Source organism: Hyperoodon ampullatus (assembly GCF_949752795.1).
Source record: "Hyperoodon ampullatus genome assembly, chromosome: 3".
Lineage (NCBI taxonomy): Eukaryota > Metazoa > Chordata > Mammalia > Artiodactyla > Ziphiidae > Hyperoodon > Hyperoodon ampullatus.
The window spans coordinates 92,549,210-92,561,022 of NC_136916.1; the positions used below are offsets into that span (position 1 = coordinate 92,549,210).

At 45.4% G+C, this 11,813-nt stretch overlaps 1 protein-coding gene across 1 annotated transcript; it reads right to left on the reverse strand.

The window, feature by feature from the left end:
- Positions 1–2,056: 2,056 nt before the first annotated feature.
- On the reverse strand, positions 2,057–5,913 carry LOC307050917 (beta-2-microglobulin-like; the record flags this gene model as incomplete). The annotated part of the gene is made up of 2 exons (XM_079701183.1): positions 2,057–2,364; positions 5,847–5,913. 2 exons carry the CDS (start codon positions 5,911–5,913, stop codon positions 2,057–2,059), a joined length of 375 nt encoding a protein of 124 aa, XP_079557309.1.
- Positions 5,914–11,813: the final 5,900 nt, after the last annotated feature.

Here is an 11,813-nt window from a genome sequence, read left to right on the forward strand (position 1 = left end):
TTTTCCAGATCCATTAAAAAAGCATATCCTACTAGTTTATCCCACTGGTTCCCCCACAACCTTAGAGGAAAGAATGCTGGTACTATAGTTCAGATCCTGGCTCTACCATTTAGTAACTGTGTGACTCTGGGCAGGTCACCCAAACTCTCGCATGCTCTCGAAAATTACCTTCCCTGTCCTACAGTGTAACAGGAAATTTGAATAGGTTTTCAGTGCCAAGATACCCTGTGGAGTAAAATTTCCCAGAAAAGCTGGATTATCTGCCTCTGGCCTCCAACTGAAGATGCAGAGAAGTCCAATTACTCCCTGTTTCATGCTCCTACAGATACTTGCAAGATACGTCTGTTATAGTAGCTTTACCTTAGGTTACAACAATCTGTTTCCATTTCTTTCTTCTATTGGACTGGGAGCTTCTAGAGGCAACCACAGTGCCCACACACTTAGGAATGGTGCGTCTGCAGAACCATGTCACTCTTCCCTTCTGGCTAAATAACAAAGCAACTGCCATGCAAAGGAAGGGACGGTTCACTTTTGAAGGCCCAGAGATGCCCAAGGCAGAAACGGCAGAAGAAAGAGCAAACCCTTGCAGGTGCTGTGGGTAACCGCTGCCTCTGTCCTGTCACAGCACACCTGCAGCTCTTCTGTCCTCCCTTTAGAGGGTCAGTGATGCTGGCAGAGCCACACCCAGGGTCACATGCCTTCCTCATGCCACCCCACAGGAGAAGGGAATGTGACCCCATGGGGTTCTTCTCTGCCTGCTAAATTGCTACCCTGATGAATGTCCTCCAGACAGTGAGGGTTATCATATTAGAGCTGTCTATAACAGTCCCCAGGATAGTGACATTATTATTATTGTTATTATTTATTATTATTATTTTTTTTTGCAGTACACGGGCCTCTCAGTGTTGTGGCCTCTCCCGTTGCGGAGCACAGGCTCCGGACGCACAGGCTCAGCGGCCATGGCTCACGGGCCTAGTCGCTCCACGGCATGTGGGATCTTCCCGGACGGGGGCACAAACCCGTGTCCCCTGCATCGGTAGGCAGACTCCCAACCACTGCGCCACCAGGGAAGCCCTGGGATAGTGACATTAAAAAAAAGATTTTCTGGGGCTTCCCTAGTGCCGCAGTGGTTAAGAATCCGCCTGCCAATGCAGGGGACACGGGTTCAAGCCCTGGTCCGGGAAGATCCCACATGCCGCGCAGCAACTAAACCCGTGCACCACAACTACTGAGCCTGCGCTCTAGAGATCACAAGCCACAACTACTGAGCCCACATGCCACAACTACTGAAGCCCGTGCGCCTAGGCCCGTGCTCCGCAACAAGAGAAGCCACCACAATAAGAAGCCAGCCCACCACAACAAAGAGTAGCCCCCACTGGCTGCAACTAGTGAAAGCCCACGCGCAGCAACAAACACCCAACACAGCCAAAAATAAATAAATAACTTTATAAAAGAAAGATTTTCTTAAGATTACAAACCCACCTCCATGATGCTGGTTAGTGGTCTCGATCTACAGAAAAGAAAATGGAGAAAGAAAAAGAGAAACAGTTAAGTTTCACTTTTGAAATACTATGTACTAACAAATGTCTAAAACTGTTATAAATAAAGCTGGCAGAAGAGCCCACTGTCCCTCACCGTGAGTGCCTTGTTAAGAAAAACCCAGCAGGTCCCCACCTTGCCTACTAGCCTTAGATCCCAAGCCAGCCAGAGAACTGCAGGAGTCTAGGATTGGAGGGCACCACCATAGCAGGGCTTACAGACAAGACCGGTGCCTTCCTGAGACTCTCCTTGGTCCTGAGTATCCCTGAGGCTATCAGGAAGGCCCAAGGAAGCCAGTAGGGAAGAACCATTGGGAGTGCCTGTGCACTTGTGGAAGTGCTGCTACTGCTCCCTGCTCTCACTACAGGGAAACCACTGTCTCAGTGACCACGCTGTGCAGAGATCTCTCAGCAGGTGCCACTAATCAGAGCTTTAATAACATTCCCTGATAATCCCAGTATGCAGATGTTTTTATATCAAGGCAGCTTTATGCTGTGGCTATGTTCAGATACAACTGTCAGCAGCTAAGGAAGGAACTTGAAAACTTACCCCACTTAACTATCTTGGGCTCTCTGAGAGTAACGTGTTTCACGCAGCAGCTATACTGATCCACTCCGTTGGGAGTGAACTCAGCGTGGACCAGAAGGTAGAAAGACCAGTCCTTGCTGAAAGACAGGTCTGATTGCTCCACTTCCATCTTCTCCCCATTCTTCAGCAAATCAATCTCAATCTGGGGTGGATGGAACCCAGACACATAGCAGTTCAGGTAATTTGGTTTTCCATTCTCTGCGGGGTGTCGTGAGTAAACCTGAACCTTCGGAGGACCTGAGGAGCAGCAGGGGAAGACAGATGAAATTGCAGAGTATTTCACTTGGGGCTACCTTGGTCTAAAGCTAGATCAGGCTCCAAGTGTTTATATTTGATCCTCCATTTCTCCCAATTCCATTTCCCCTCATGCCAAATGTGCTTCCATTTTTCCAAAAGGCAGCCTCCATTTTCTGGGATAAACCATGACTTAGTATCTTTCCCACATAATTCCCCTACACATGCCTTTCAGGCTTTTTCTAGCAGACTTCTCTTAACATCTTCTTGTGTCAGTGGAGATTGTGCTGTATCTTTAATAATCTCTCTGTGGAAAATCTCAAGAACATTTCATGGCTCCTCCGCACCCACAGAATTCCTTATCACTCAAGAGTCTACATGATTTGGCCCTAATCTACTTATCAAGCTTCATTTCTCACTTCACACTCCCTCCATATTAGCCACATCAAAAATTCCCGTTATTGTACGCCGTTTCAACCAGTCAATTTTTTTCGCTTATGTTTACTCCTTTTTTTTTTTAATTTTTTTTATTTTTTTTATTTTTTTGTGGTACGTGGGCCTCTCACTGTTGTGGCCTCTCCCGTTGCGGAGCACAGGCTCCGGATGCGCAAGCTCAGCGGCCATGGCTCATGGGCCCAGCCGCTCCGCGGCATGTGGGATCTTCCCAGACCGGGGCACGAACCCGCGTCCCCTGCACCGGCAGGCGGACTCTCAACCACTGCGCCACCAGGGAAGCCCTTTTTTTTTTTTTTTTTTTTTTGCCTCCTGCCTAGATCCAGACTGATCAGACTTCTCAATATGTGCCTAGTACAGTGCCTGGCACACAGCAATTGCTCTGTAAGTGGCAGGTGTAATTATTGTTATCTCCTTGCTCTGAGACCTGATTCAGTATGTTCCTGCAAAACACAACCTCATCATCCTACCCCACGTTTACACACCAAACCTCTACCTGATTTTATATGTGATTTCATGAGCTTGAAAAAAAGAAAACTAAAATGCCTGCTGAAGATGGCAGATACCTTAAATGAAGTAGTTGGGCTGGGTAAGAACAATAGGGAAGGGTGAGGATTGTGGCACATGCGAGAGAACATACTCTCACCATTAGAAAACCAAGTGGAATAATGCATATGGGAATGGATTTTGCATTTTTAATTAGCATGCTCAAGTGATTGCCATAATCTGCCAGGTTGTGAATACTGCATAATGCTACAGAACAGTGGCTTCCAAAATGGGATGCATGACAAGACCCTCCATGGGGATGTAAAGAAAATATTATAAACTCTATTTCTATATTTTTCTTCCAAAGTGAAGTGTTACTGCTACTAAACATACAGACTGACAGTAATACATGTTAATAATCCACCTTTAAATACAAATACATTCAGGGTACATGATTATAAAGGTCAGCTCATCCTTCATGTCCAGAAGGTGGTGGGGTAAGGAGGAGAACCAGGCTATTCTGACCAGGTGTATCTGTCTAGAAATATCCTATCATCAAAGAAAAGGTTCCTAGTCCCACCAAGAGCTGTACTGAGAATCCTAATGAACACTGATTTTTTAAATCAATTTTACTTTTTTTTTTTTTTGGCTGTGCTTCAGGGTTTGTGGGACCTTAGTTACCCGACCAGGGATTGAACCCGTGTGCTTGGCAGTGAAACGACTGGAACACCAGGGAATTCCCATGAACGCTGATTTTTAAAAAATAAATTTAAAAGTGAAGATAAACCAGAAAGCCCTTCACATTTCAACTTCTAATAATCAGGACATAATAAATGCCACAGGAGTCAGAGCACAGGTTCATCCTGCCTGGAATTCACTCTCTGAGGGAGCCAGGGAAGTTTCTGCAAGAACATCACAATAATCTCTTCCAAGAGTGGGAGGAGTATCAGAACCTGGCCTCAGCCACTACTGGCTCTGTGACTTTGGGAGAGTTATTTGAGCTTCTGTAACTTAATTAAAAAGTTAATTTATGCCCACAGTGAAATAAAACCCACACAGGGGAAAGAGCAGAAAATACACCCCCTAGAAGCAATCGCAATTACACATTTCTTGTATATCTTCCAGAGACGGTCTTTTGTATCTTCCAGGCATTACTTCGGAAATTTTCAAATTAAGATAGTCTTAATGTCAGCTTGCTGACATTAAGTTTTTCAAAAGACTTACATAGTCATCACCAAATATCAATAATAGTGATGATACAGACATTATGCTTTATTTTGTAAATAAATTTTAAACTAACTTCCTTTTTCTCATGAACAACAACAAACAAACAAACATACAAACAAACAAAAAAAGAACCCCGCTTCATAGAGCCTTTTGTGAGAGAGAAAAATCTGAGGGTCTGGTATATTGCAGGGTATTTAGAAGGTACTCAGTATCCATGGTGTCCCTGACAGCCAGCTTGTGTAAGCATGTTGATTACTCTTATCCCTAGTTTTACAACCTTTCTGAATGATAAACCTTCGCTTATTCAAAACTGAAAGTAGAGACTCAGTTCATCTCGGAAAGAACCAGGCAAGGAGCCAAAGGAGGAGCCCTCTGTGAAGAAAGGCAACAGGGGCCCATGTCCGCCCAGCTTGCTCCCGAGAATCTCACCCCAGAAGGCTGTGAAAAACGCACGGATTACAGGCAAAGGGCTCACGACCCGCCAGTTGCTCTGGTCAGGCTCTACTGTCTGCCATTAATACCCTGCGTGATTAAGTTACTTCAGCTCTTCGAGCCTACCTTTCGTCATCTATGACAAGCTGATGATAAAGCCATCCTGTTTACACCGTACACGCATTTCACAATTAAATGACATACAGCACATAGCGCAAGTCAGTGAGCCGCCAACGGGTAGCTCTATGATTATTATTAAGAGCGACAGGTAGCGGGAACAAGAGAATGAACGACGTGAAGCGGTATGTAAACACCTCAGGACATTCCACAAGAGTCGCGTGCAACTTCCTCGCCGTGGTTTGGTCGTCGCGTATTTGGGGAAAGTGCAGAGCGGCAGCTGAACCTGGCGGGCGCCTGGAGGAAGCTCGAGGCCCTCGGGCTCCCAGCGGACGGATACACCCTGGCGGCGACTCCCCCAAACCCCACGCGTGGTCTCCACCCATTCGCTGCCCCCAACCCAGCCCTTTGGGACCCGCCAGCCCGCCCTCTGTTCCCGTTGCGCGGGGGAGCCAAAGGCCCCGCGAACCCGCGGAAGAGAACCCCTCCCCCACCTCGGTCGCTCTGTCCCGACCCACCCGGTGCCGGCGTGCCAGAGGTCCCCTCCCCCCATCCCGGGGATTTGAAGCCGGCGTCCTAGGCTCGCACCCCCTCCCCACTCCCCACATCCCCACCGCCTCCACAGCCCGAGAGAAAGCCGCGTACTACTCCACCGAGCCGGCAAGGAAAACTTGGGAGCGGGACCGGGGCGTACGGAGTTAGTGCCCAGTGGCTGCGAGCGGGACAGGGACGGGCTGGTGGAAGAGGGAAAAGGAGGAGGGGACACTCACGCGGGACGGCGTTCAGGCCAGACAGCGAGAGCAGCCCAAGCAGGACCAAGGTCACGAAGGGAGCCATCGCTACAGGAGCAGCACGCGTGGGAAATGAGGACCTGGTCCCGCGCCCGCACTTATAGTCCACGCCAGGCCACCAATCAGAACCCTGTTCGCCCGGGCAGTCACCGGTCTCCTAGCGAGCGAGGCCCGGGCAGGTTAGAAAGAGGGACTTGCCGGTTTTCAGTTTCATTTTCTGACAAGTCTCGTGATGCTTAGGAAGGCAGGGTTGAACCGGGTGGATTCGCTATCTGTACATCGGCGCCCTCTTATCAGGGGTGCGCGCCCAAGCTTGGGGCGCGGGCCGCCCCCCTGAGAACTTCAGTGTGGAGGAAGCTTCGCTTTTCGGAACAGCACCAGAAACGCTAAGGCACTTGCTCCCCAAGCATACCCCAGCGAGTTAGGAGCCTAGAACCTGGTTTTCGATCGGGAAAACTGAAGCCCAGAAAAATTAATAAGAGTAAGGACAGAGATTGAATGGTAGTGGGCAGAATCAGAACTTGGGTTCACAATTAGAGCCCGGAAATACGCTGTAGGGCTTCTGGATTCTTTGGGCGAGAAAAGTCGTCCAGAAACCTCGAGGCCTCATGAGGACATCTAAGAGAACCGTCCACAGTGAAGGAGGACCTTCTTGCTTCCTGAGTCCCTTCAGGGAAAACCCTGTGCGGAGAAAGTCTGGCCTGTATCTTGCCTCTGTAGTTTAGGTAATTTTCTTTGTTTTGTTGATTTGTGGGGAAATGACCCCTGATAGTAAAAGGTAAAAGCAGTAACTGCTTAGAGCGTTAGACTTTTGAAGAACATCATTCCCTTCGAATTACCACACTAGAATGGTGCTTGGCATGGAGTAAATACTTGGTAAACTGACTGAATGAGTGAATGGATGGATGGATGGAAGGATGGATGGATGAACCTACGAATGAAGGAACGAACGAACATGCGAGGGAATACGTGAGTAAACATTAGGATGTAGGAATTACCCCGTTACATGTTTATGGATAGGAAAACAAAGGCTAAGTGTTGGGTTTCAGATGGGCCTGATTCATTTGTCATTCGTGCTTCAGACACTGGGAAGATAGAGGACTGGGCAATTTTAGTGAGAAATTGGGTTGCATCTGCTGTGGGCCCAGCCAAAGAAGTTAGGCCTACTGACTCTAAGAGCGTGTCAGTGTTAGACTCCTTAAGGAAACCTCCACTCCAGAGATACCATAAAAAGATGCTGACATCACCCGGTGGCTGAGTCCAGGGATCTTTTCTGAGTGGAACACTCAGAAGAGGGAGTGAACCATGGGACGGGGAGGGGCAGAGATCTTGGAAATCACCCTAGTTTGCACTTGAAGGGAGTTGGGTGGTGCTTCCCCAAAGAGCACAACAAATGTCATCTGGATTTCTTTTACATGTTTTTAGACGTTTCAGCTATCCCTGCTGTGGTGGTTGTGTCTAAACTAGAAAAAGGATATTCTCCGCAGACCTAATGAAAGGAGATAATGGCACAGAGAGAGCCCCAGGGAGCACAGAGGGAGTGTTCAGTAATGATTAAGAAGTGTATATGATTATTGATGCTAGTTACCTATTTTTTCTACCAGCTCTCTATAACTCTCTCGAAATGAAAGAATAATGGTTAGGCATAAAGTTATGAGTAAAGACACTCCTGCCCCTCCCTTTTGTTTGTTTGTTTGTTGTTAACTCATTTCAGGGTCTTAACGCCTGGAATGTTAGTGTTGAATTGTTTTCTAGTGCCTTGGGAGTATAGGAAGAGACAGGGCTAGTGGTCACCTCTATATTCCTTGTTTACCACATCACAGACAAATACTGGAGTACTTAAAATTCTTAAAAGATAGAATCTGATCTATTCACTTGGAAAACCAGTTTTAAAAACACTTAAAAAAAAACAGTGAAGACAGAAAATTATATTTTTTCCGTTTTTTTTTTTTTTTTTAAAGGAGACCACTGTTTGCCTACGAGGGCAAACTTCTGGAAATGTACAAACATGGCCTCTTAACAGTGTTATCTCCCATCAGTGGGATGAATGACAGAATTTATTTTTTTTGGCAAAATGACTTTTCTAAAAAATTTTTTTACAATAAATGTTATTCATAATAGTAAATATTTTCTGAATGTGGAAGAACTGGGACTTCATACACTCTTGTTGGGAATGGAAAATGGTACAACTACTTTGGAAAACAGCTTCACAGTTTTTAAAAAAGTTAAACATATGCTGTCCATATGACCCAACCATTCCACTCTAGGTATTTACCCAAGAGAAAATGAAAGTGTATTTTCATGATGAGGACTTGTACAAAACTGTTCAAAGCAGCTTTATTGGTAACAGCCAGAAATTGGAAACAATCCAAACTTCCATCAACAGGCGAATGGATGAACAAACTGTGACAGCTATCCATACGATGGAATACTATCAGCAATAAACAAGGCATGAACTATGGGTACACAGATTAATGGATGAAATAATGAGGCTGAAGGAAAAAAGCAAGACAAAAAAAGACTACGTGCTGTGTGATTCTTTTTATCTAAAACTCTAGAAAAAGCAGACTAATCTGTGTAAGAGATGGTTGGTTTCCAGAGGGTGGAAGGAGCATCAGGAGCCTAAGGACACTTTATCCATTATCTTGAGTATGGTGATGGTTTCTCAAGTGTATACATGTAGTAGAACTTATTAAAGTGTATACTTTAAGTGTAATTTATCATACGTCAATTATACCTCAGTAAAGCTCCTTTAAAAAAAAATAACCTAATAAGACTCCGCACTTCCAGTGCAGGGGGCATGGGTTCAATCCTTGGGCAGGGAAGTTCCACATGCCGCGTGGTGCAGCCAAGAACAAAAAAACCCAAAAAAACCTAAAAGCACAGGTACCTGTATCTTTCTTAGGCCAAGGAAGAATGAAGTCCTTTAACAGAAAGAAAAAGAAGGATATTGAAGTGGGGTGAAAATAGGAATAGGTTAAAGCTCAAATGAGTTGGGTTGTACCTCAGTGGATCTCAGTCAGCACTTTCTGAGGTGAACTCATCAAACAGCCAGAAAATCCAGGCCCCTGGAAGGAGAGGAACAAGCACATGTAGGACATTTGTACCTGGGCTCTTTCAAATGTTATGTCACTAATCAAAGTGTGGTACATGCATCACAGCATCAGCAACACCTAGGAGCTCTTAGAAATGGAGACACTCGGACCCATCCTAGACCTACTAAATCAGAGCCTGCATTTTAACAACATCCCAGGTGATTCATATACACATTAAAGTTTGTGAACTGCTGACCCAAACTACACAACAATCCAGAAGGCAGGTCTTACTTTCTTTTACAGATAAAGAGACAGTTTCAGGGAATTAAGATGCTTGTCCACGTTAGCTCTGAGCTATGATTCAAATGCTGGTCCATGGGATTCGAAAGGCCTCATAATGTCCACTTGACAACCACTTCTGAGAAGGGGTTCACGGGAAACCGTTCATTGGGTGGCTTGGATCAGGGCAATGATTAAAAGCATATGAGAAGGTGCAGAGAAGCAGGAACAAGTAACACAATGTATGGTAGTTTTTATTTAACTCACATTTGTTTTTCTCTGCCCACAAAAATAATATATGCATGTGGTAGAAAATTGGAACAATCAAAAAACTATAGGGAATTCCCTGATGGTCCAGTGGTTAGGACTCCGAGCTTCCACTGCAGGGGCCCTGGGGTTTGATCCCTGGTTGGGGAACTAAGATCCCACAAGCTGCGCAGCGTGACCAAAATAAATAAATAAATAAAATTTTATAAAAATTAAAAATAAGAAACTATAGAGAGGAAAATTAAAACCACAGTGACCCTCCAACCCAGAGAGAACTATCGTTAAATGGTTTAATTTAATGAGTCTGAAGGTGGTTGCCTGCTCAGAAGTCCATCCTGAAAGTATGTCTTTATGTGTGTAACTGAGTCACTTTGCTGTGCAGCAGAGATTGGCACAGCGTTGTAAATCACCTATACTTCAATTAGAAAAATAGCATTAACAAAAAAGTCAATCCTGGTTAGATCTGTTTTGGGGCTAGCAATCCTCAGTCTTCTGTGTTAAATTCCATTGAATACAGCCAATGTCAGTTGAGTGCAGGCTTTGTGGCAAATGGATATACTGTAAGGATAAATCAGAAGATGCCAGACTGCCAACCAGGAGAATCCAATCTAGAGTTCAAATCAGCCCAATAATTAATTTATTAGCAGCCACCTAAGGTGTTCATGCCGCCTGAATTCTCAGATTTGTGCTGTTACAAAACAGGCAACAGACCCAAAGGAAATGGGACACAGAGGGGAGCTGTTTTGTTTCCTGATAGTTACGAAGTCAGACGCCATACAAAGGAGGGAAAAAACCTCACAAGATCCTGGGCAGGCAAGTACTCTTCACACTAATTGAGGGAGAGTATGTGGGAAGCCTAAAGTTGAGACAGGTGAAGTATCTCGTTGGTGAGGGGTATCTCTGCCTCACAGGCTTGTGTGTAACCACCACGCTCTTTCAATTGCCAGGATGATTTTATTGGGAAAACCACACAGACTTGGTATAAAATAAATCAAGCAGTACAGAACTATAAACAGTAGTAACTACAATGTTTCAAGCACTTTTTTTTTTTTTTTTTTTGCGGTACGCGGGCCTCTCACTGTTGTGGCCTCTCCCGTTGCGGAGCACAGGCTCCACACGCGCAGGCTCAGCGGCCATGGCTCACAGGCCCAGCCGCTTCGCGGCATGTGGGATCTTCCCAGACGGGGGCACGAACCCGTGTCCCCTGCATCGGCAGGCGGACTCTCAACCACTGTGCCACCAGGGAAGCCCAAGCACTTTTTATTTTTAATTACAATTCTGATACATGAATGTATGTCTGTTGCAAAAATACAAACAGAGGTATACTGAGTGAAAGTGAAAGTTGCCTTCCTGTGTCTCTTCCCATCTCACTGTCCTCTCCTCAGGAAACGTTGTTAAGCTTTATATATTGAATATAGTTTAGAAGGTGAGGAATTTTAAAATTATAACTACAGAGACTGCTATTATTATGTGTTAAGAACTCAGCGCCCACTAAAAGCATAAAGGGAGTTAGAGGTAGCATCCGTCCTCAGCTTGGATGGAGAGAGGGTTAGGGAAATGCTGAAGCCAAGACCCCCTGACACTGTGAGGACAACAGGACAATCTCAGGAGCCAAGGATTGGGCACTGTCCCTGGGGAATGCTACGCCCAGTGACTAAGTTACTGGCACAGCCTCCTTTCATGGGTGTTTTCCTCTCATAGGTCCTTGGGTTTGCATCTCAGAACCTACTTAAAACTGTAGAATTCCTACTTGGATTTTCTATCCTGCCTTGGATTCTATTCAGCACTATTAAAAATGAAGACTCTCCTTCAAATGCCCTTTTTCCCTTTTGGCAAATTCCTGTAAGCCTCGCCTTCTCACTTTCCACATTGCTTGGCTGACACTTGCCTCTGGCCAATTACAGTGTGTGGTCCTTTCTGGCTGTCCCCTGCTATGTTGAACCTGCATCAGATCCTTTCCTCTCTACTCTCTGGTGTCTTGGACCTTTCTAAACTCTTCTTCTAAAAGAGGACTGTGAAGAAACCAGTGCCTTGAGAGTTGAGTCGGTGAGGTGGGCTCTACCATCTCCCCGAAGAAGCCAGGCTATGAACGGTGGGGTGCGGCTCAGAGAGAATTCATTCAGCATTTACTGGGGACAAGGGAGATTCCACAAAATTTGGATCATTCTATAAATACTTACTGAACTTGCTTATTTCCATTTCATAATATATCATCGATACTATCCATGTTGTTATGTACAGAGCTGCCTACTTATCGTTAACAGTATTATACTTTTCTCCTTACCATACCTTGTGGTAGGGAGAGTAATGCCTCCCCCCCCACAAAAAAGATGTTCATAGCCTAATTCCTGGAACCTGTGAATAT